Source organism: Pyricularia grisea (assembly GCF_004355905.1).
Source record: "Pyricularia grisea strain NI907 chromosome Unknown Pyricularia_grisea_NI907_Scaffold_2, whole genome shotgun sequence".
Classification (NCBI taxonomy): Eukaryota; Fungi; Ascomycota; class Sordariomycetes; order Magnaporthales; family Pyriculariaceae; genus Pyricularia; species Pyricularia grisea.
The window spans coordinates 1,447,117-1,471,081 of NW_022156717.1; the positions used below are offsets into that span (position 1 = coordinate 1,447,117).

Consider the following 23,965-nt stretch of genomic DNA (forward strand, 5'->3'; position numbering starts at 1 on the left):
GGTGCAGGGCGGCGGGTATGATTCTGCCCCACTCTACGAGTCTGACTGGCCCAGGCTGCGACTTGAGGCCGGGGTTTGGTTTGGTTTGGTTTGCTGAGGCAGGCTCGATGGGGTTTATGCTATGCCACGGGTAGGTAAGAGTTTGTTTGTACCCAACCTATGACCTGATTGATTGATTGACAGCCGGTGCCGCACTCCAGGCCTTTCTATTATGCCGCAACCTTACCTGAACTCCATTCGTATCAGCTGGACTTTACTTGTCCGTACCCCATCCATCCATACTATCCGCTGTCCGTTATCATGTTGTGTTTTTGTTATTATTGTTGTTGTTGTTGTTGCTGCCAGCCCAGCTCATTTTGCGGGATGAGGGGTATCCGCTTGCCCACGGGCCGGCTTTTGCACTACAGAGAATGGATCATTTTATTTTTATTCAATCCCTTTTTTTCGGGGGTCCCGCCATGTAACACGCAACTCTTGGAACTCGTTAACTTTAGCAGGTATTCTACCACTATTCATCAAACGGGATGACAATACGATCGATTTCCGTATGCATCCCTCACCATGGTCCCGGTTCTCCCTCTGGTACTCTGTTTCCCTTGGATCGACTGCCAAGCATAATAGGCTGCACATTACAGGTCGGTACTGCAATTTATTCCACCCCCGGGACTTTCGGGGTCGAAAAACCGGGGCGATTGTTCGGCACGAGGCGAGGGCCAGTCCACATTCCCACCGCTTCCATCGGGCTGTGAAGACACGAAAAAATAAAAATACTTGTCAAAATTGTCTCGATTTTTGGACGATTTTGCGCGTGTTGTCCATGTGCCAGCAGCTAAAAAAAAGGGGGGTCCCGTCTACAGTACTTTTGCCTGTCAAAGAATAGGACAGCCTCATTCACTTGGCATTCGAGGCTCTCACAAAAGCGTTGATGATTGCCCCTCCTTCTTGATCTGGGTTGGCGTCAGCTTCACGTGTCTGATTATGCTCTCAGTTGTGTCCAATCAAACTTGGTTGATTCAGCTTCGCCCTGACCCACTTTACTGGCGCGCAGCTAGGACCACCCTGAAGAATCAACTTGGTCCATCGTAGTATTGTGTTTGGTTTGCTAACTCTGTATAATTAATCCCTTTGATTACTATCCGGGGTTTATTGGCATCGACATCGGTCTCACTCCAGGTCCCTAGCCATTCAACAAATCTACATAGATCAGGTCTGGTATTAACCTTAATCCCTGGTAATAAGTTGGCACAATGCATAAAAATGAAGACGAAGACAGTTGCAGTTATTTGTGGTCTGCGATCCCTCGTCGACAGTCCAAGGTCTTACTTTCACAATCGTGCTATGTTATACTTCCGATCGACTACCGATAACAATTGGCCCCGACATTGACAGTGATTGAGCAGGACCCGACCGCGTGCAAAAACCCGACCTTCTTCTAGCTACTCTGGTATAACCCAGCAAGGAGGCACATTAACGCTTCGCATTTCTCACTCACCTACACTGTGTTCTCATATGCGTGATTCAATCGATAAATCGCTATGAGTTTCTCCCTTCTCCCTTGCATAATTGTGATTTTTCTTGGTTGCGTCATTGATATCTGCTCTCAGCTATGAACGGGTTGTTGCTTAGGCTATGTCTTCTCCGATCTTTCTCCCTTTTTTTTTTCTTCTTCTTCCGCTTGAAGGCTTAGATACGACAGCCTTTTGCGCCACCGGAACACGACGCAGTCAGCCGTATGGCACGTACGTTGAACGTAGCCAAGACTTTCATCGAAGTCGTTGAATCTGAGCGGGTTGGTGAGGTATTGGGCCTGGAACGTTTCCAATCATGCACTACATATGGCGGCCAAATTGACTGTGGTAGGTCAACTTGAGGGCAACGTGGCATATGATATGAGTTAGGCCAACATGGACGAACTTTACCTCAATGCTACAACTCGCTGTATCAGCCAAGTCGAATGATGCAACAACAGGATGCTCGCAAGTGCCGATGTCACCATATTATTCAGCAACACTCCGAGGCAGATAGGCTTATTCTCTCTCACAAAGCTTCCCCTATCTCATCTCTTTGTCAAGCATCAACAATCACGGTAATTTCCCGGGCATTTGCTTGCTACTGTCTGGTGGTATTTCTTTTCCGTTCGTAGGAAAAAAGAAGGCCTTCTTGGGGTTCAGGTCGTGGGGTTCAACCCGAGGTACTCGCCCACGGTTTCTATGGTCTCATATGCCGGTCTAGACATCCCTATTGAGTCCAAAAATTGAGTTTAAACAGGGGATCGCATGTGTCAAGAGCTTCTGAGGCATCTGAAGATACTGATACAAATGCGGAAAAGCCCTTGGGGACTTCACGTGACGGCGAGCCTGTATGTCAAAACAAAGTTTATGTGATTAGGGTGAGTTTTGTCCATCCCAAGCCAGGCCAGACGCGTGCGTCATATTCTTTTCTTGGGCCGCTAAATATGGCAAATTAGGCTACTGACATTGCCATGTAGACCGGATGCAAAAGTCTCACAGGAACGTTGGTATCAGAGCTTGCACTCGATGGGGTGGGGGGGATTTCTTTTCGTCTGATGTTGATTAAGTCCTAGCTTGTGCTTTCAGCGGCTGTGCAGCAAAAAAAATAAAAACTCGATCTCGGCCGGCATTGTTTTTCTTTCATGATCTCGATTTATAAGAGTACTGGAACGGGATCTGAATCTTAGCTGTCATTGCCCACACGGGAATTGAAATGTTTTTTTTTTGTTATCTCGCTACACAATGATTAACACCGTCTCTGGGGAATAGCTCTCCATAGCGCTGCTCAGCATGCAGCTTCACCAGCAAAAAAAAAGGTGGCTGTCGATGGGCACAAAACGTTTTTGGTACACTTGCGCCGGGCCGATGAGTAGGCAGCTAGGTAGTTCGTTGCCAAGATCCATAGGAACACGGACGCTTGCGGATCAGGGCTCTTGACATTGTTTGGATGGTTTTGGGCAACATGTTGCTTGGCAATTACAGAGAGAGGTATAACTTGCCTGATATGCCATCAGCTTGTTCAAAGTTTCCCACGCTCAAAAAACCTGTCATCAAAAAGAAAGTTATGTCTACCATCCCCGGCATGTTCTTTTGAAGAACCGTTACGACTCGCATTTGTTTCCCAACAGAAAGACCCTAGGGAGAGTTGGTGGAGGTTTAAACATATCAGAAAAAAGGGGGTATATAATCAGCACAGATAAGCTCTTAGCATAATATAATGTAAGATGCGTTTGCCAAACCGACAAGAAGGCAGGATGCTACGATGCTATCCTTCGTCAGTAAACCATAGACTTTGACCTCTCCACTGTCCTGAGTCCAGCTGGGTACTTGGAAAAATACACATAAGGTGGGCTATTAAAATAAAATAAAACAATATAAAAAAACCTGGAGTCTGGGCACTCTAACAAATGAGGCGGTGCGACCCGAAAGCTGCACGGGACTGGTTTTGTTTTACGTGATGATAAGCAAGATCAATACAAACAAAAGCTTTGCCTTTTATCGAGTGGAATGACACAGATTAAAAGTCCTTGGCAGACTGAGAAGCCGATATTGCGCCATATCGCCCAGCCTCTGCTGGATAGGCTCAACCGACAGCTCACAAGACTCCAATGGTCGTACGAAATGCCTTTTAAGCAACCCCAAGAAGAAAGCTAAGCTGCAACCGGGAAATTAAGCGGTTGTTGTGCAGCCCGCCAACCAGGAGCCAAGAGCGTGCACCGACAAGATTGCTTGCCAAGACCATACCGTCAGATTCACTAACAATGTATTTCTAAAAAAAGAAAAAAAAAAAAAAAAAAAAAGCTTTGTACAATACGGCATTTCTGTCTTGACGGTTTCCTACACCATCTCAAACCAGACCCCACATGTACCAAAGCCTCGGGATGTGCCGCAATAGAGTCTTGGATCGAACAGGTCACTTTTTCGAGGCAACACGTGGTTGGGGAATCTCACCCCGTTGGTGATTTTTGCGGAGGTTCCAGAAGCGCTGATATTAGTTTGATGGTGTATGGAGGATGGGAAGGGACTGTCAGTAGCTAGGGAATAATTTGGTGTCGAATATACAAAACGGCGATGTTTTGTCTCGTGCAAGGTCGATGTGTGGTTTGGAGCCCTCATTCCTGCAAAAGAACACAGAACAGAAATCAGTACACACGTCCTATACGCCGACCGCTATGTTGACCAGCGTGCTCTCATTCACGGTTGGTTGGAATCCCACTCTTGCACCATCAGTCCAGACAACGAAAGCCGGCTAATTACCCCATCCACCGGAAGGCTGAAGAGGCCGCTGCAGTCACAGACTACTGCACCATCCACTCGGACGACATCTCCGACAACATGAAGGAGCTGTGGGACTGGACCGTGCAAAACTTCACCTCGGCCGACAAGATGTCATCACCACTTCAGGGCGCGACCTTCAAGTTCTTGGCCGAATGGATACAGCCCAAGCGAGGTGTGATCTGTTTTTTTCATCTTTTATTCTGTTTTAGTTGACCAAGATAAAAAAAAATAAAAAAAACTTTCGCTACCCTTGAGCCAGTCACCTAAATTGAAACACCTGTTCTTTAGTCCTCGAGATCGGCTGCTTCACAGGCTTCAGCGCCATGGCGTGGTTCGAGGCGACCGTCAGTACGCAGGCCGAGATAACCACGCTCGAGCTCGACCCCGACATGATCCGCGCGTCCAGACGCACCATCGAACACTTCGGTCTCGACGACCGGGTTAAGCTGCTCGAGGGGCCGGCGGCAGAGTCGATCGAAACGTTAACGGATCCGTTCGATTTGATCTTTGTGGACGCCAACAAGGACGGGTATGAGGGTTATGTCAAGCAGATCCTGGACCGGGGCTTGCTGTCGGTGAAGGGGCTGATACTTTGTGACAATGGTGAGAGAAAAGGAAAAAAAAAAACAAGCCACATTTTATTATCCAACCATGGTTTCTGCCGTCGGCCAGCGCTCTGGTCCGGGGCAATGCGCCGGGATCCAAAGTTGCTGACAACAAAGTTGAATATAGTTTTTGCTCGCGGGATGACCATAGTACCCGAGTCCAATCCCGAACTCCAAGGACCACAGAGGACATACTGGACCGAGAACGGCAAAGCCCTGGATGGGTTTTGCAAGTTTTGTAAGACTGATCCGCGAATCGACGTGATTCTGCTACCAGTCTACGATGGCCTCACGCTCATCAAGCTGAAATCGTCTTGATGAGGGATCCTGGCGTCGAAATTCGGTTTCAACCTTCTCTCTCTTTTTGTTTTCTCTTTCGACAACACCCAGTCGTCTACAACATAAGGTTCAAAAAGGGTTGACAAAATGAAAATTATGTCAAAATTCCATTGAATAGGGAGACTTCATCACAAGGGTTGGCGCTGGTATCTCACCGTAAAGATAAATTGAAATGACACTGATCAATGGCAGGTTCCATGACGAACATGAAAGGGTGATGTGGGAGTGTTCGCGCATAAGCCCGGAAAATAGTTAGTTATTGGGTGCTTAGTGAGAGCCTTTTGTTTAGAAATACATGTTTCGTGGAGAAAACCGGGAAGCGAGCAGTGGATATCTCCTCTTTTCAGGTTACACTGGTTACACGCAAGCCCCTTGACCGAGATCACATCTCTTTCGATTCCAAATTTGCAAGCACTGAAATGTTCCCGTCTTACCCAGCCAGGACTAACAAGAACCCGACGAGGAAAAAAAAAAGACAAAGTAGTTAGTATTTTGCAGACCTCTCATTTGTCAGATTGTGAAATAACAAGACTTGCTCGATTGCACTGATAAGGAGTCTGCAGAAAGCAGGTATGACGTGTCCCCGCCATTCCACACCTCGCTTCATACCTACCTAGGTAGGTACATATAATTTAGTCCCATTTTATCCTCTCACGGCTGAGTAGGTAGCGAATGCAGGAACAGAGGATCCCGGAATCACAGGTGATATAAACAGTATCTTCTGGCGTCAGCTTACCTTGCTTAAACCTACTATGCCAAAACAGGTCTGCTGTAGAGTCATTGCAGTAGGTTGGTTCACTTACACGCTTATCGGCTCCGCTCTAAGTTTCCTATTCCGCTCGCGGATCGTGATCGCGGTGCTTGTTTCCCTTTGACAACAAGAATAAACACCACAGAATAGGGCTGTAGATAGATAATAAAAAAAAGAAAAAGAGAAAAAAAAAAGGAAAATATCCGACCGTGGGCTGAGCCGATCCCGGACCGGCTCCGCATACGGCCCAATTTTTCTTTTTTTCTTCGCTTTTTTATATCTATCGTCTACCTGCAAGGCAGATAAATTAACCGGATATCCCTCGGGGCTAACAATGCATGATGAATAAACAATAAAAACAGAATTACTGTAAGTCGCATCTACAGAGCAGGTAATTTTACCGTTTGGGTGGAGATGGAAACATGATATCCATTCGTTCTGGCGTCAGAAAAATGTGGCTAACAACAGATGCATCTTACAAAGTACCTCGGAACTTTTGTTAAGTGCGGGGGAGTAACCAATGGTGATGCCCACTTCTTTAATCTACATTGATTGGTCTCAGCATAAGTATGAGATTACTTGCGGACGGGCAGCCTATGGATCGGTGTTAAACGACTGCAAGGTGCGACTAGGGTCATGCAGCTCTTTGTAAGCCACCGAATGCAGTTAACGCCGATAATAATAGTGGCATATAGTGGCGCCGCTGAAGTATATATGACGACCATACCACCCGCAAGTGACATCAGGCTGGTTTTCTTTACGAATCATCGCATAGCTACGAATTTTGTCAAGTCTAGCTTGCGAAAAAACAACACGTCAAAACAAATACAAGAAAGAGATACATCAATTACCATGACTCTCCCTTCTACCTTCAAGGCCGCCGTCTTCAAGGCGCAGGGCGAACCCTTGACCCTCGAGGACCTGCCCATGAAGGAGCCTGGTCGTGGTGAGCTTCTCGTAAAGGTTGAGGCTTGCGGTGTCTGCCATTCGGATTCATTCGCACAAAATAATGCTTTTGGTGGTGGTTTGTGAGTGTCACTATCCGTTGGTCGATCGTGGGTTTTTTTTTTATTTTTCACTCAGGGAAATTGCTAACCCGAGATACAAACCACCACGGTTGCCACACCATCTAGCCCTCTAATCCCTGGCCATGAGATAATTGGCCGCGTTGCAGCAGTAGGGCCAGACGTCAGCGGATGGGAAGCTGGCCAGCGTGTGGGATCTGGCTGGCATGGTGGACACGATGGAACATGCAAGGCATGCAACAAAGGCCTGCACCAGATGTGCGACAACAAAACTATCAACGGGATAACCAAGAACGGTGGCTGTGAGTACAACAAAAAAACACGCACTGGGTCGATAAAGGAGACTTGTTCCTTATTTTCTGACGCTAAAAACAAAACATACAGATGCGGAATACTGTGTCATCAGGTCCGAAGCAGCCGTCCGTATTCCTGAGCATGTCGACGCAGCCAAGTATGCACCCATCCTGTGCGCAGGCGTGACGACCTACAACTCGATGAGGCGCCAGGGAATCGCCCAAGGTGAGACGGTGGCGATCCAGGGACTGGGTGGCCTAGGTCACCTGGCGATCCAGTACGCGCGGCGCATGGGCTACCACGTCGTGGCCATCTCGAGAGGCGCCGACAAGGAGAAGGCGGCCAGGGAGCTGGGTGCGCACGAGTACATTGACGCAGCCAAAGACGACCCCGCCGCAGCTCTCCAAAAGCTCGGCGGAGCTGCACTTATTGTTGCTACCGCGCCCCATGCAGACGCCATCTCCCCCCTGATCGGCGGCTTGGACATAATGGGAAAGTTGTTGCTCCTTGCGGTTCCGGGTCCCTTGAGCGTGAACATTGCCGCAATGGTAAGTATTTCTTTTTGCGGCGAAATGGGTGTTATTGTATGTTCTGACAAAATGGAGTTGCTAACATCGTGACTGCAAAACAGCTTGGAAAAGGCTGCTCGGTCGTTACCTGGCCCTCTGGCAATGCGCTCGACTCAGAAGAGGCCATCAAGTTCACCGATATGCAGGATGTTGACTGCAAAATTGAGACTTTCCCTCTCGAAAAGGCAAACGATGCGTACAGTAAGTTTGTTCTCACGGCTTTTTCCCGGGCCCTCAGGTGAAGACGAATGGCTACTGATTATTTCTCCTTTTTTCACGCAGAGGTGATGATGGATGGTTCTGTGCGGTTCCGATCAGTCGTGACAATGACCTGAGATTATGAAGACAGCTGCAATTGAGGGTCGCTTCTCAGAATTCTTGCAGAAGGTTACATGTTACTGGGTGCGGTCATACCGAGTTTGGGAGGGGGAGGGGTAAAGCGTGACGGCCGGTTGAAAAGGTGCAGGAAAGAGCCTTTGTCAATGGCTCTGTGGCTTGAACGGTTGCTAGAAGAGACATGGGTGGGCTCAGTAACGAATCGGGAAGCAGGCAAGAAATGTTCAGGGCACATACCTCACCCGCCCAGGTGCTTACCTCTCGTAGGTACCCAATAAAATAACAAAGGAGGAAATCTACCAGAAATTTATTCTGAATTCTGTCCTCCAGCGCAACTTCAAGTCAACTCCCATCATGATTCCGACATCAAAGAACATGTGTATCTCCTCGAAGGTCGGTCTGGCCGGAATGGCAGAAGAAGTGCTGCCAAGAGCAAATGACCACTTCCCAAAGAAGCTTTTTTTGGTGAACCTCTACAGCAACCCTGGAGTTTGTCACCATGAACGTGTTTGCGGGGTGCAGCGGTCATGTAGAGAAAGACGTTGGGAGCGTTGTGGTCGTACGGTCAAGTTAAATATTTCCCGATGAGTCTGGAGAGGAAGAGCAAAGAGGGATTCTAAGCCCAAGTTGGATGCCAAAGGCGTCTGGAGATCGTTCTGGATGTTTGTTACCTTTCTCTTCTTCTGGTTTACCTGGGGTGGTGTTTGTCACAACTGAAATTTTGAATAGATTAGCTACGTTCTGTAAATCGTACAAATGCATCCGACCCTGAGAGCAAAATAAATAAATAAAAAGAAATCATTAAATCATAATAAAAATTCACAATCCTTAGAGCTCATCCTGCCCAGGAACCGTATCATACTTGTCTCTACCCCAATCTGCCGGATCACCACCAGGCACGCAAAGCCCGAGCCTCCAAAAGTAATCCCGATGCGCAAAGAGCAACTGCCACAGCTTCAGGTACTGTGTCTTCAGATAGTGTTCCTCCCCGAGCAACAAGGTAGTGAGCGCCGCGTCAGAGTTTCCGTTGCTGCAATCAGGGTCTCTTTCGCCTTTGCACAACTTCAGGTCGGCCGGTGCTGGTGGCAGCGCCGGCTTCTCAATGTGAATCTCGCCGGCGTGCGACCTGTAACCCCACTCCTCGAGCGGCAGCAGCGGCACCGGGTCCTCGGCGTGGGTGACCCTGCGGAACGCCATGTCCTCCTTTGGCTCCTGGTCCAGGCCGAACACGCGATCGATAAACTCTGCTAGGCCGCGGTTGCCCACCCTCGGCTCGCCAAACGTCGTGACCACGACGTCGTAGCCGCTCACGAGCTTCAGCTCGAGGGCCGCCAGCGCGGCGACCGCACCGCCGAGGCTGTGGCCGACGAGGTTGATAGCAAAGCCGGGGTGCTTCTGCCTCGCCTCCTCGATGGCGGGCAGAACCAGATTCCTGGCCACCCGCCAGCTGGCCAGGAACCCCAGGTGCACGGTGCAGTTCTCGCAGCGCTCCCTGTCGCCGTCGTCGTCGGGCTCCGGGTAGGGCACGTACTCCTGCGGCACCGTGCTGAGGTCGATGACGGTGTTGGCGATGCTGTAGGTGCCTCGAAAGGCGACCACTATGGCCTCGTCGGCGTGGTCGATGGCCACGTAGCCGCAGCTGTCCGTCAGCAGCGGGCCCGTGTCCCAGGTGGTGACGAGGGAGACGTGGGGGAAATCGGCGCAGCGGGAGGCGCAGGTGAAGGGCCGTGAGATGCCAGGTAGGCTCCCTACGCAATAGGCTATGTCTACGAGGCGGGCCAGGCGCTCGAGAGAGGCGAAGAGGATTGAAGAGATGGATGTGGTGATGATTGGTTTTTGGTGTTGTTGTTGTGATTGTACGAGTTTTTGGTGATGCGAGTCGACATTAGTGTAGCTGAGTTGAGTGATGTCATGATTGAATGCTGCAGCTTGTGCCGGTGTTACCCAGGTACAGCACAGCAACAGACAGAGGCCACCTGCCCGGCGCCACAACATCGTGAATATGAAGAACCGTTGCTTGAGAGGTTTGTTTAACGTGCGGTGCAATTGATTCAATGGTTGATCCGTGCCGGAAGGGCGTGGTTGGGCATCCGGATTTTAAGACGGCGATGCGTTGGTTGAAAGCAAATTAATTACACGAATGTATGCAATTAGCCTGTCAAAGAAGAGCATTCGGCGGATGTTCCCCCTTTTAATGACCGCATCGTTTGGTCGAACTGCCTGACCGTTTATAGTGACCGATCATGTCTTTTAAATAAGGTCTATGCCTTGTGGAGAGACAAGAGATGAAAATAAATTAGATCAGACAAACCACACGATGTTCCAGAGTGAGGGCGCAGTTATACATGCGGTCACCTCACTTCTCACAAGCAAACTTCCTTGTTGGCAATCAAGTGACCTGAATTGACGCGATCGATTTGCTGCGCGTGCAGTCTGGGGAATGTCAAAAAGTGGGGCACGGCAAGCCTGTTGTTGTCTCTTGGTGGGCATGACCCCTGGCAACAAACCCTGTCGTCATGCAGAGTTCTAGGCTGTTCCTTGCAGGGGTCTCAGAAATGAAATGAAATTCTCCTTTGAGCAGGCGCACAATATCAAGACTGACTGAGATGCTAGAGGTGACTGGAAATTTCAAAGTAGTCACATTATCTCGAGTGTTTGTGTCGTTGGCGTTGAGAATATATTGATCATGTGACTATCGATTTTTTTTGCAACAGGATTAACATCGAAGCTTTCGTGGAATGCCTTGTCAATCCGTCTCTGCCTTGAATTTCATCGACGTACTCGACACTCCAACTCAACTCCCAAGTACCTTGGCATAGCCGTATCACATACCTAGGGAGCAGGCAGAATTTATGGAAAGAAGTTTGAGTTTGAAATTCTACGTCAGACATACCTCATTGCAGGTTATTGCACAAGGAAAGATTGGCCTTTGACAAGGCAAAAATCCTTTCCTGTATTCTGCTGGTCAGGGGTCACCAATGCCCATCAGTCTTGCGGTTCGATTGTTTGCTGAATGATTCCATCTGCGCGTGCCTGGCATATAACTGGAAATACTTGCATCCCCTGAGTCATGGAATATGCATACTTACCTAGGTAGTTACTGCTAATTGCATTTCTTCCTATTCTTGTCGTTTATCGTGTCTTTTTACCTCATTAGACCCTTTACTTTGCTGTCTTATTATGAGAGGAGCAATTTTTGATCTTTTTTCATTTTAATAGCTCTATGTAAAAGTATCTTCAAACTGGTTCGCCAAGGATTGTAATTTGTTGCATCATCTACCCCCCGGACACCAGCCAAGATATATTAAAAAGGGAGGTCACCATGAAAATATAAAACATATCAAGCCCCTTTTCAACTCATCAAGACTTGATATCGCCTTTGCCGAAAGGTTCAACGGCATGCACCAGTCCGAATGCAGCATGATCAAGCCCTTCACCGTCCGCCGACTTTGCAACGCCCCCATATCTCAACTTGGCCCGCCTCGCATCCTTACTCGAAAGCAGGCAATCGAGATCAGGATTCCTTGTCGCCAGCAAGATGGTAGAGAACGAATTCGAAGCACTGTACCCGTTGGCAACATAAGAATGCATCCCGACAACCACGCACACCAGCGCCGCTGCGATGGCGACGCTGTAAGCCTGCCAGAGAAACACGGTGTTGTAGCTGTAAAAGTTGCGCGTCCTCTCGACATCTGCCTGGACGCTGCTTCTCTTCCGACCAAACACCCTGGAGCCGAGTGTGCTAATCGTTACGTTGTGCCAGAGCTCCTCCACGGTGCGCGCTACGCTGCCTGACGGACACATCCAGGGTTCGGTCTGGTTTGCGAGGAGTGCGTCGGAGGATATGGTCGGGAACTCGCTGCAGGCCGCGACGCTCGTCAGCAAGATGCCGCTGGTGTCGTCTCCGTTGAGTACACCGGTGGATCCTATGCTCAAGTGTGCCACAAGGAGGCGTGTCGAGATGGCCTCGAATATGGACATGTATGCCAATTCGCTCGGCGCAAAGTCCGTCCAGTAAAGGCCCTTGATATTCAATGGGGAAGCCGAGGAGGGAATAGTCGGCCGGTCAAAAACTGTAGACTGCACTCCGTCGCGAAATGTGAACTGAACCTTGTAAGTAGAGTTATATAGACTGCAGGAGTACTGGGAGGGACTGTTGAAACCGCCCACAGAGATGAATATATGGTTATAAAGGCGCTCTTTTTCGGTTGTGTTGGCTTTGTAGATGATTGTATGATGGGTTTTTTCATACATGGTCCGGTTCCAAAGACGGCCCATTGTAGCATTTGCAGCGACGACCGTAGACAGATTTGTGCACCTCAAAGCTGGACCTGGAAATTCTAGGGCAAACGAGGCATTAAGTAAAGGCGCCTTGAATGGAATGATGGACATTGAAGTTGCCGCTGTGAGGACCAGATGGCTGAGAGCGACGGACGGCCCAGTTTGATAGCCGACGCCGCCCCAGTGCGCCCAGTAACTCGAATCGTTTGTAGTCTCGTTCAGCCATAAGGGAATAGGCACGCTTGCTGGCTCAGTGGTGCGAAGGACACCAGCCCTGACGGACAAAGTAGCAGGTGTGATGAGCGCAACGAATGGGATGGTCCAGATGCAAATAGCCAATAGGTAAAGCACTTTACCTTTCTTCAGCAAAGGGGCGCTGAAGAAGGATAAAGGAGAAGTTGGAAGAGAGAAGGCGTCGTCGAGATTCTGCAGTGTGAGCGAGCGCTTCCTGACAGTGACCCAAAGTCGTTGAGTGTATGCCAGGACGACCGAAGCAACTAACGCGACCTTTGCAGAAAAGGCTAGTCCCGTCCCGATTCTGATGGCCCATTGTTGCTCCTGTTCCGAGGACACTTCGCGCTCGTCCAGGGAGCGGTAGTAAAGATGATGGCCCAGGGCAGACCCAACCCCGATGACAAGAAAGAGAAGGATTATGACTGGTGGTGACCAGAGGATCGCCGAGCAAGTTTTCCGCAATTGTTGTTCTCCGATTCGTTTGTCTCCTCCTGAATCAGGCTCCTTCTGATTCCTTGTGAGCAGTTGGTTACTTGACGATTCATAGTTTGTCTTGCAATGCTGAGGATTGAGCGTGGGGACGGTTGGGATGCTTGTTGCAAAAGCTGGAGCCTCGCCTGGTCGGCCAAACATGAAATGATCCAAATTGCTGTCGTATTGGTGTGAGTCCAGCATTGAAACCTCTGCTAGGGAGTTCTCAAAGTGATTTGCCTGAGCTTCAGGTATATCGAACTTGTTCCTTGGGCTTGGTGTGTTACCCGATTCTGATAGCGGAGAGCACATCTGAAAGCTTTGGGGAACATGACCGCTCCCATAAGGCAGGCACAGGAATGGCTCGGCTCTATTATAGCTCTCTGCAAAATACCCCGAACTGTCGTTTTGCTCGCCGGGAAAAGTTTGTGCGGAAACGCATTCAGGGGAACTGGCGTAAATCCAGCCGACAGTATAGGCGTCGTTGGGTGGCTGCAATGGGGTCGTATCTTCTGCATCTTGCTGAGATTTAGGTGTACCGGTAGCCATTGCGGTGGTTTTCCGAGTGACCAGAAATGGCGTCACTCAAATATGGGTACCAACTTCCCCAAAATTCGTAGAGTTCTCGATATTATATGGTCCAACAGGTTCCCTTTACGCTCTCGCTTGCGCTCCCTCCCTCAAACATAGTCTATGAATGAAAATGGCGACGGCATTAACCGTGAGTTTTTCTCTCGACGGGACTTTTAGTTTTTATCAATACTACTACATTCTGTCTAACGTGTGCCCTCCAAACAAGTACTATTTGCTGAACACACAAGTGCAAAATTGAGGCTCGGCATGCGGTCAGCAAGGCATAGCCGTAGCAGACCCGTTCAATACCTTGTGCTTAGCCAATGACCAAGAAGCGATTGCAAGTAAGTGGTTGAAAATTTATATTCTGTGGGTGTGAAGTACGAAAGCATTGTAACATAAAAAAAAAGGCCTGGATTGGCCAAGATGGCCATTAAAACCTGAGGGGGCTGCGAGGATAGGTACATATGGGTGGCAAGGCCGTGAAAGCAACGATAGGCTATTGGCGATTTGCCTGTTTCAGCCCGACCAAGTCGGGAACGCACATGAGACCAAAAGAATAAACCAAAATACCCGAGTTGTGGGCATATTGGGGGGCCCGGTGTACAATCGACAATGGCTTCATGAAAATGAGACACAACCATGATCTTCGATGGTTCCCATTGGCTCAAAGTCAGCTTTTGAGATACGAACTGGGAGGGCTGTGGATGCTTTTAGCAATGAGAGTCTGCGGATAATTTGACGAGGGAAGAAAGAGCCCGCCGCGTATGTGTGGCGAATGTGCTCATGCATAGGTCCTAGGCCTGTAGCCTGTCCTCCATGCTTCCCCTATTATCAGCACCATCTATGTCTTAAGCATGGGTCATACGCATGAGCCGCACTACTCTCATGCAGTAACCCTAAGAACATCACTGAAGCCCGAAAACGCAGTTTGTAAAAGGCCTGGAAATTTTAGCTGTAAATTAAAGGGGTTAACAACGTAGCACAGGGACTAAAATATTGCAACAACCATTCAATAGATTGTATCAGCGTCAGAGTTTCTGTATACCAGCTTTGATCTACACGCCTCCTGGTGGTACAAACTTTGTATTATAAGAGCGGTGTGAATAGCCACCATGCAGGCTGCTACCGATTCGAAAAAAATATATATATCTAATCAACTGTTAAGCCTTCCTGCTACCACGTTTGGTTGAACGGCCATCCCCTAAATGCAACAATTGTACAAAATCCCCCAACGCTTGCCCCTTCCACGTCAGCCTTGACAGAGCCTAGCACAAGTAAAATGCGTCGAGAGGCGACATGCGTGTGCCCAGTTGGTGACACCGTCCAACTTGTGGCCACTGAAAAGTTGGAAAATTTCGGCGGTTGACCTTGCACAGAGTCCGTGTCCGAGATCACGGTTGCGTTTCCATAGAATCGTATCGGCACTTGTGGGATTCGCCAATTTCACCCCGATTGCTTGGAGGAATATTGGAACGAGGGGGAAGGGAGGGAGGAGTGGTCATATGGTCTCTTAATCCGAATATGGACAAGACATGCGAGGCTAGCGAGTATAAAAAAAAAGCTGCCGGGAGCATTCTGTTGAATCCTGCCATGTCGGGAAATCCCCCCAAAGCACAAGAGACACAGGAGTGCAGGAACAGTAGCGCAAGTAGATAGTCACTTCACTGATCCTCAAAGCATCGCCCAACATCACTTGTATCTGGCAAAAAAAAAAGGACAGCCTCCCCAGCCAGGCGCCCAAAAATGCGTTGCTGGTCGCTCCTCCTCCTCGCCGCCACGGTGACAGCAATCCCAGCTTCAGCACCAGGCAACGCCCTCGTCACCCGCGATTGGCCCGTGAACTGCGTGCCTGGGCACGACTTTACCATATCCAACTTCACAATCTCGATCCCCAAGACCGACGCGGCCAACAAGACGACCATAACGTTCGGCTTCTCGTCCAAGCAGACCAAGGTCGAGACAACCTGCCGCCGGAGCTCCAAGACCTGGCCCGTCTACCTGGTGAAGAGCGCGCGGGAACGGTTCGCGTGCGACAACTCGAGCGTCGAGTTCATCTACGACGTCGTGCCGGGCAGCGGCGACAAGAAGGGCACGCTGGCGCTGATGGAGGCCGCCTGCACCGAAGGGACCGAGGAGTGGGGCTGGACACCGATAGAGACGGGGGGAAGTGTGGACCTGGAGCTGCAGTGCGATGAGGACAAGAAGGACGAGGCGAACAAGTGCAAGGGCAAGGATGAGAGGGTGAGCGGTAGTTACATTAGCTACGCGCTCCGGCCGCACATCGAGCCTGAGGATCCGGATCCATGGATTATCGGGGATGAAGGTGGTCGTGAGGATTGCCGTGGTGCTCCTAGAGATCGCTGTCCTGATGGTGGTGATGATGATGACAGCGGCTCGGGTGAGTGATGGCTCTTTGTGGATGCTCTAGCGTTGATCGTCTAATCTCACGATTGTCAAATTTCATCAAACCACATGAATGAAAGATTGACTTGAACGATGCTTGATTGCCAATAAATACTACATTCATTATTCATCATCGCTGCATCACTTCTTCCCAGGAAGCTTCAGCCACTTTGGTAACTTCACACCGCTGCCGTCTCCCTTCTTTTCAGACCTTCCGGTGGGCGTTGGCATCGGTACATCCTCCGTATCTTGGGTTGAAACTGGTATGACGGGTACCTGTATCTGTTGAGCCTGCTGAGCCACAGATCCTTTGAGGAATGGTGCCTTTCGTACACTGGGCGGTACCGCATCGGCCCATACCACCGTCGCGACTACTCGCCCCTCTAGACGATATGCTCGAATCAAGTTGTGCTTCTCGTCGCTTCCGTCAATCAAATCACCGGTTCTACCAGGACCCTTTGCAGCAGGACTAACCAGCTTGAAAGGCTGCGTTGGATCTGCCATGACCTTTCTGACTTCGGCATAAAGCGATCCAGAAGTATCCTCAGGACCGAAAGTCCACTGTGCCGATGTGTTGTCTGGGAAGCGGACCTTGATACTGACCTCCTTGATTGAAGCCAGCTTGGCCGCCTCGGCCTGCTGTTTCGCCTCGATCTCTCGATCCGAAGGCAGACGTTTGTTGACTGAATTTTGCTGCAAGCGCTGTTGATGGAGTTGCGCATGCATGATGGTAGGTTGAAAGGCAGACTCTGGGTCTTTTGTAAGGGCGGCCGCTGGCATAGATGCAGACGGGGCTGCGAAAACCTGCATGCTCCGGCCAGGAGAAGATGATTGGGCTTCGGCTGGCTGACTGGTCCCCTGCCCCGCCGATGTTGAAGCATCTGGCTGGCTAGTGCTCTGATCGTCGTTGGTATTTAGATCCTGGGATTCTGGTGCCGAGTTTGTGTGTATTAATGGTTGTGGCGTGTTCTCTTGGGCTGATGGATGTGTTGTCACAGCCGGCTCTTCAGGTTTGGGCTTCTCCGATGTTGCTGCCGTGGACGCCTCTGAATCCTCTGTGAAGAACTGTTCCATCTGCTGCATAGCCTCATGCAGTGTCATACCCGAAAGCTTGAAAGAGAGTGTAATCAGGACATTTCCCATGATGCCAACCTGCGCCAGTGTCTTTTGCAGGTCTGTCAGGGAGGACAACTCCCTTCCCATGACATTCAACACTGGGCCCTCGTGGTACAGTTGTCCTGCCCCAGCCTGATTTGCTGCTGCAGTCTGTGGTACTCCTCTAGCGGTGAAGTTGAACTTCCTCCCACTCGAAGCAGCACCCGAGGTAGAGGCGCCGCTCTCGAAATGCCTGAGCATCTTCCATAATGTCGTGTCGCTGCGGAACTTCTCAATCAAGCGACCATTGGGGATTCCGGCGGCTTCAGAATCGGGCAGTTTGAGGGCGACGCTGACTACGGAAGTAGTGTTGGATCGTACTACGAGCTCGAGTTTGGCGCCATGGGAGATGTTGTAAGCTCGTAGTTGGTTTGATAGGTCAAGCTGCTTGTTGTTGTGTCTTATGAAAGCTGTTAATGGCTGGGCACAGTGAAAACAGATGGAAATGGGTCATACTTTAGTAAATATTTATCGCTTTGCAGGTTGAGCTTCCTGCAGGCTTCGTCAAGTACATCGATGAGATAGGTTCCGGGCGAAACCTTGACGGTAGCTCGACGGAAATCGGTCGAGATAACCACCACGTTGGAAGACATGGTGGTTTTGATATATTATGGACGTTTCTTGTATGATATTTAGCACAAGTTGAGGATTTTCGAATGAAAGAAAACCAGTAGAAGTCGTGTTTTAAAACAGAATTTGTACCATGAGAATGATTGTCAAGCTCGATGAGGTTGTAGCAATGTCAAACATGCCGCCTCCCTGACCTGACCTACCTAGGCACCGTCGCTGACGAGGCGCGGCCAGGCTATCTAGTAAGGTACGTTGGTGGGGTAGAGCTGTCGGAGTTGCTTGGCACTGTGACTGCACTGTCCGTTAAGGAAGGTTCTGGGTGATTTTGATGACCAGCCAAACTCGCTTGTTTCATTACAAACCCAGATGAGCTTCAATGAGTTGATATGGCCACTTAATTGCAACTTCGAGTTCCATGTCTGCTAGACAAGTCCAAACCCCGCTTAATTAGCTATACATAGGTACCGTGAAGTTGGTAGTTGTTGATGTCAGACATCGATGGTTTATTGACCGTTGATCCCTGCAGAAATGGAGACAGTCAAGCTGAGCTGGGCGGAACGATAACGATAGCAACGCTCGGACCCACTCAACCAACCCGCCACGGCAGCCAGCTCCTCCCAGTGACACGCCAGCCAGCGTTGCCTTGTAGCTTGGTTTAGTCGGAGCTTCAAGCAGCCAAGGGTACGACACATCAACGACGACGACGACCGACTAACTCGACGAGCCCAACGAAAGCTACACCGACGACGCTCAATCTAAAGCTCATATACAGATTGATAGCTATTACACATCCTACTGGTCCTTGATTCGCGCCTTGTCAGGGAACAGGTAGAACCAGCGGCGGGAGGTTCCTCAAGTGTAGACACCTCCATAGTGCTCTCGAACATCGTGCATCAAGGCTACGATATCACATAAACCAGCACAATGGTACGAATTTTGTTATTCCACCAAGCAGAGACTTGATGCCCTCATCAGTAACATTTATGCTAACACCATGCCCTCTAGTCGTCGCCATTCTCAATAAGTGAGCTCCCACTATCCCGGTCCCTCGCCATCACCGCCGCTCCCCCTCAACATCCCTGCCACCCACGCCGAAAGTCCCCCATCATCAGTAAACACACATACTAACCAGGACCCTCCTTTCCCCCAACAACAGACGGCGGCGCCTGCGTCGCGATGGTGGGCAAGGACTGCGTCGCCATAGCGTGCGACCTGCGGCTGGGCATGCAGGCCTTGACCGTATCCAACAACTTCCCCAAGATCTTCAGCTACTCGTCGAGCGTCTTCCTCGGCCTGACGGGCCTGGCCACCGACGTCGCGACCGTGTCGGACCTTTTCCGGTACAAGGTCAACATGTACCGCCTGCGCGAGGAGCGCAACATCGCCCCGCGCACCTTTGCCAACCTCGTCTCGAGCAGCCTCTACGAGCGCCGCTTCGGCCCTTACTTTGTCAGCCCCGTCGTCGCCGGCCTCGAGCCCAAGACGGGTGCCCCCTTCATCTGTGGATTCGACAGCATCGGCTGTATCGACTTTGCCAAGGACTTCATCGTCAGCGGCACCGCCAGCGAGCAGTTGTTCGGCATGTGCGAGAGCCTGTGGGAGCCGGATTTGGTGGGTTCTTTTGCCTCTTTTGTTCTTGTCAAATGTGTCTATGGAATTATATCATACTGACTGAAACGTTTGAAACCGTTCATAGGGCCCCGAGGACCTCTTTGAGACCATTTCACAGGCCCTCCTTAGCGCCGTCGACCGAGACGCTTTGTCAGGCTGGGGTGCTCACGTTTACATCATTGAGAAGGACAAGGTCACCAAGAGGTTACTCAAGGGTCGCCAGGACTAAGGGTTTTGTTTGTGCTGGGATATTTGAGCATGCGAAGCTATGATGACATGTGTCCATCCCCAAGTTATAGACTTAGGAAAATGGGTTTTCCGTCGACCAGAGTTGGTTGCGGGACATGCATAGCATGCGTCGAGAAAGACGAGCTCAGCTATAGACTGGTGACATGACAGCAAATCAGACTGGGATCCAGGCTCCATCCATCTTGAAATGTTCCTGTTGTGCTGTAACAATACAATTTCGAATAATGATCTCACGTAATGCCACGGCTTCAAGACAGACCAAGTCACATGATCCAGATATTCAAATATCGCTCGCCTTGGGCTACAATGCCTCTGATCGCAGTTCTCAACAAGCAAGATAATCCGCGAAAAAATGCACTTTTTTATAATATCCTTCCGGGGGTTTCTCTAACTCCATGCTCCAATGCTATTACACGCGCATGACAGAATCAAGGGTCTGTGTATAATAGTGTACATGTGAAAGTCCCCCAACTTGGGAGAACATAGGTAGTTTCTATCTCTTTTGTATCTTCTAAAAGACTCTAGCATTTCTCTGATGCCGGTCAATTACTTATAATGCTGACCTCAGTTGATTCTTCCCCTACACCATTTTCTTTTGTTTTACTGGTCCTTCTTCACAGAGCTAACATGCCTTGTTGTCTTTTGCATGAAGAATCGCCTCTCAAGAAGCTTGAGAAACTCATCGATGACACTAAACCGTTTGTTAGTAAAGTTTGTTTTCATATTAATTTTCGGCGGTGCAGGAGTCAAGAGAACTTACATAACGGGTGCACTTATATAAACGACCGCCTTCCATTCCAGGGCGTTAAGCGGCAGGATGCTGAAGAGGCTTTGCAAGATGGGAATGTAAAGAAGGGCAAAGTGCAGAGCCATCGACAGAGTAATGGCGTACACGAGCATCATGTTCTCCCAAAGCGGCAGCGTAAACAGTGACTCGCTGGATGAAAGTGCGTTGACAGCGTTGAACATCTCGATGACGACCAAGATTGACAGAGAGACAGTCGATGCAGACTTGGCCATGTCGTTGTTGAACATGGAGCAGCCGATCTCGGGGAACATCGACGAGCAGCGGTGGAAGTTGCGGAGTTGGTAGAAAGAGATCTGCGGGCCCTGCGGGTTGTACATGAACCACCATGCGTAGCCGGCGACGGTGGCAGCACCAACGTATGTTCCAATGACAAGGTAACGGAAGAACAGCCATCCGCCGATCAGGGGCTCGTCACGCTTGCGAGGCTGGCGGCGCATAATGTCATGGTCGGGAGGGTTGAAAGACAAGGCTGTGGCGGGAAGACCGTCGGTAACGAGGTTGACCCAGAGAAGCTGTACAGGAATGAGAGCCTCAGGCATGCCCATGGCAGCAGTCAAGAAAATGGAAACGACTTCACCAATGTTGGACGAGATGAGGTAGCGGATGAACTGCTGAGTGTTGTTGTAGATGGAACGGCCCTCCTCAATGGCGGTCTCGATGGTGGCGAAGTTGTCATCAGCCAGGACCATGTCGGCTGCGAGCTTGGAGACATCGGTACCGGAGCCCATTGCGACACCAATATCAGCCTTCTTGAGAGCGGGAGCATCGTTGACACCGTCACCAGTCATGGCAACAACCTCACCAAGAGACTGCAGGAGATCAACCAGGCGGGACTTGTGGCTAGGCTCAACACGTGAGAATAGGGAGGCTTTCTTGGCCGCCTCAAGCTGCTGTGCAGGGCTAAGCTGGTCGAATTCGCGACCGGTGTAGCTCTTGCCTTGAAGATCCTCGAATTCGCCAAAGACTCCAATCTTGCGGCAAATACTCTCGGCAGTGTTGCGGTTGTCTCCAGTGATAACGATAATACGAATTCCGGCATCCTTGCACTTGCGAATGGACTCGGGAACTTCAGGCCTAGGAGGGTCCAGCATGCCAACAAGTCCAAGAAGCGTCATATTCTGTTCCAGTTGAGCGTACTCGGCAGTGGTCTTGGCCTTCTTAATCAGAGGGTTTCCGGAGACGTCGTCGATAGCGGCAAGAGCAATGACACGAAGGCCACGGTTACCGTAGTCAACAACCTCCTTCATCAAGAGGGCAGAAAGCTCAGCGTTCATGGCAACCTTTTTGGCATCAGCGCCAACCAGGGCGTGGCTACAACGATCAAGGATGGACTCAGGCGCGCCCTTGACGAGAAGCTTCTGCTGGTTGCCGTTCTTGACCAAAACCGACATGCTCTTACGGTCACGGGAAAACTCGAAGGTGGCGATCCGCTCCTGCTGCTTCTCGTACCAGCTGCTAGCGTAGTGAGTACGGTCTTCAGGGTCACAACCAGCGGGAGCGCAAGGACCAATCTTCTCGGTGAGAACCCTGAGTGCTCCCTCGGTCGGCTCACCGACGTTGGAGTAGGCACCAGAGCGGGAATCGTAGGCGATACGGGCATCGTTGCAGAGCGCAGTGACTTCAGCCATGCGAAGAACCGTTGCAGACTTTTTGGTGAGATCCTGGACAACTTTGCCGTTGTGCGAAATGGCGCCCTCGGGGGAGAAGGTAGTGCCCTCAACGTCCAGTTCCTCCAAGTCCGCGCCGTTCTCCTTGATGTAAACAATCTTGCTGACGCTCATTTGGTTGGTAGTCAGGGTGCCGGTCTTGTCGGAGCAGATGACGCTGCAGCTGCCCAAAGTCTCAACCGAAGGCAAGCTACGGACAACGGCGTTCTTGGCAGCCATCTTGCGAGTTCCCAGGGCCAGACACGTGGTGATGACCACAGCGAGACCCTCTGGAATGGCCGCAACACCAAGAGAAACAGCGATCTTGAGGTAGTAGATAGCGCCCTTGGTCCAGTTGCCGTGGCTGGGATCGCTAAAGTGCGGGATGTTGATGAGCCATACCAAAACGCAAATGACGGTAATAACCTTGGCGAGCTGGTCACCAAAGTCGTTGAGCTTCTGCTTGAGCGGGGTCGGCTCCGAGATCTGGGCAGTGATGCTCTCGTGGATGTCTCCGATAGCGGTGTTTGAGCCAGTCAGGACAACTACGGCCTTTGCGCGACCGGTAACGACCGTGGTACCCGAGAAAAGCATGTTGATCTGGTCCTGCTTGACGGCCCTGTCATCCTTGACCACAGCATTGGCATCCTTACCAACTGACTCGCTCTCTCCAGTGAGAATGGCCTGGTCGACAGCGAAACTGTTGCTTTCGATGTGTACGAGCCTGCAGTCAGCCGGGATCCTGTTGCCGACAGAGACCGAAATGATGTCGCCGGGAACCAGCTCCTCTGCCTTGACGCGATGCACGTGTCCATTGCGAAGAACATTGGCCTCATTGGCTGAGTATTCTTGGAGGGCTGCAATAGCCTTTTCGGCGCTGCTTTCTTGAGAGACTCCGACAACGGCGTTCAGAATGAGAATCGTCAAAATCTAGCGACAAAAAAGTTTAGTTAGCCAATATACTTTGACAGAACTGATGCGACGCTCTTTCAAAGAGTGGGTTACGTACAACTGCAGGGTCGACAAATGCGCTCCATCCCTCCTCCTCCTCAAAAAGAGCAAGGACGAAGGACACGGCTGCAGAGCCGAGCAGGATCAGGACCAGCTGGTCCTTGAATTGTTCCAGTATAAGTTCCCATAGGGGTGTTGGGGGCTCTTCGGCGATAGCTATGCCAAGGGATTTGTTAGCTGGACTCGGCGCAAAACCTCTGCCTGTACATTTCCCAACCTACCATTCTTGCCATGCTTGGCCCTTAGTTTGGTGACTTGTTCCTCTGATAAGCCAGTAGTTTGGTCTACCCCAAGGTTTTTCAGGACCTCGGAGGTCGGAAGCGCGTAGGCGTTTTCCATTATGCCTCCGTGTATCTTTATGCTCCGTTTCTTTGGCGAGGGAAGAATAGAATGAGAGGGGGTTTGCAAAAGAAAAGTCTGGGCGTCGCAGCACCTCAACGGAGACAAGCTCTGTTAATGCCCCTCACGAATGTAAGCTTGTTATCGAGCGGCTTAATAATAATAATAGCCCGTGCAGGCCGTTTGAACTTGTTTGTTCCGCACGTCGGCAGTGACGAATTGAAGGAAAACTAAAAGATGACGAAATGAATGGAGGGTCAAAATAGAACAGAAGAGAAAATACAAAAAGAGGAAAAGATCAAGGCTTTTACTTGGCCTTCTTGCGATTCATGGGGCAAAGACTCTTGGCGACCAAAAATTTAACGGTTTGCAGCAGTTTCCTCAACGTGTCAAGTTGGAGGTC

The 23,965-nt window shown here is 50.3% G+C and overlaps 9 protein-coding genes across 9 annotated transcripts; 4 read left to right on the forward strand and 5 right to left on the reverse strand.

Annotated features, from left to right (window-relative positions):
- Positions 1-317: 317 nt before the first annotated feature.
- On the reverse strand, positions 318-741 carry PgNI_02987 (uncharacterized protein; the record flags this gene model as incomplete). Its single annotated transcript, XM_031123043.1, has 2 exons — positions 318-401; positions 466-741. Coding segments are annotated over 2 exons (360 nt in total), but the record flags the coding sequence as incomplete, so codon positions are not given.
- A 3,041-nt stretch (positions 742-3,782) lies between these two features.
- On the forward strand, positions 3,783-5,479 carry PgNI_02988 (uncharacterized protein). Its single transcript, XM_031123044.1, has 4 exons — positions 3,783-4,210; positions 4,242-4,461; positions 4,578-4,892; positions 5,022-5,479. The coding sequence occupies exons 1-4, from the start codon at positions 4,106-4,108 to the stop codon at positions 5,210-5,212; spliced, it is 831 nt and encodes a 276-aa protein (XP_030984444.1). The 5' UTR covers positions 3,783-4,105; the 3' UTR covers positions 5,213-5,479.
- A 1,142-nt stretch (positions 5,480-6,621) lies between these two features.
- Positions 6,622-8,512, forward strand: PgNI_02989 (uncharacterized protein). Its single transcript, XM_031123045.1, has 5 exons — positions 6,622-7,012; positions 7,118-7,311; positions 7,394-7,851; positions 7,935-8,073; positions 8,155-8,512. Exons 1-5 carry the CDS (start codon positions 6,645-6,647, stop codon positions 8,205-8,207), a joined length of 1,212 nt encoding a protein of 403 aa, XP_030984447.1. The 5' UTR covers positions 6,622-6,644; the 3' UTR covers positions 8,208-8,512.
- A 524-nt stretch (positions 8,513-9,036) lies between these two features.
- On the reverse strand, positions 9,037-10,203 carry PgNI_02990 (uncharacterized protein; the record flags this gene model as incomplete). The annotated part of the gene is made up of 1 exon (XM_031123046.1): positions 9,037-10,203. One exon carries the CDS (start codon positions 10,201-10,203, stop codon positions 9,037-9,039), a length of 1,167 nt encoding a protein of 388 aa, XP_030984674.1.
- Positions 10,204-11,568: 1,365 nt separating this feature from the next.
- Positions 11,569-13,743, reverse strand: PgNI_02991 (uncharacterized protein; the record flags this gene model as incomplete). The annotated part of the gene is made up of 1 exon (XM_031123047.1): positions 11,569-13,743. One exon carries the CDS (start codon positions 13,741-13,743, stop codon positions 11,569-11,571), a length of 2,175 nt encoding a protein of 724 aa, XP_030984673.1.
- Positions 13,744-15,513: 1,770 nt separating this feature from the next.
- On the forward strand, positions 15,514-16,176 carry PgNI_02992 (uncharacterized protein; the record flags this gene model as incomplete). The annotated part of the gene is made up of 1 exon (XM_031123048.1): positions 15,514-16,176. The coding sequence occupies one exon, from the start codon at positions 15,514-15,516 to the stop codon at positions 16,174-16,176; it is 663 nt and encodes a 220-aa protein (XP_030984870.1).
- A 92-nt stretch (positions 16,177-16,268) lies between these two features.
- Positions 16,269-18,090, reverse strand: PgNI_02993 (uncharacterized protein). Its single transcript, XM_031123049.1, has 2 exons — positions 17,785-18,090; positions 16,269-17,728 (listed from the first exon to the last, which is right to left on the reverse strand). Exons 1-2 carry the CDS (start codon positions 17,919-17,921, stop codon positions 16,315-16,317), a joined length of 1,551 nt encoding a protein of 516 aa, XP_030984777.1. The 5' UTR covers positions 17,922-18,090; the 3' UTR covers positions 16,269-16,314.
- PgNI_02994 (uncharacterized protein) lies at positions 18,084-19,938 on the forward strand. Its single transcript, XM_031123050.1, has 5 exons — positions 18,084-18,359; positions 18,425-18,825; positions 18,904-18,922; positions 19,055-19,509; positions 19,595-19,938. Exons 2-5 carry the CDS (start codon positions 18,823-18,825, stop codon positions 19,736-19,738), a joined length of 621 nt encoding a protein of 206 aa, XP_030984676.1. The 5' UTR covers positions 18,084-18,359; positions 18,425-18,822; the 3' UTR covers positions 19,739-19,938.
- A 130-nt stretch (positions 19,939-20,068) lies between these two features.
- On the reverse strand, positions 20,069-23,934 carry PgNI_02995 (uncharacterized protein). Its single transcript, XM_031123051.1, has 4 exons — positions 23,445-23,934; positions 23,222-23,379; positions 20,519-23,142; positions 20,069-20,449 (listed from the first exon to the last, which is right to left on the reverse strand). The coding sequence occupies exons 1-4, from the start codon at positions 23,560-23,562 to the stop codon at positions 20,359-20,361; spliced, it is 2,991 nt and encodes a 996-aa protein (XP_030984675.1). The 5' UTR covers positions 23,563-23,934; the 3' UTR covers positions 20,069-20,358.
- Positions 23,935-23,965: the final 31 nt, after the last annotated feature.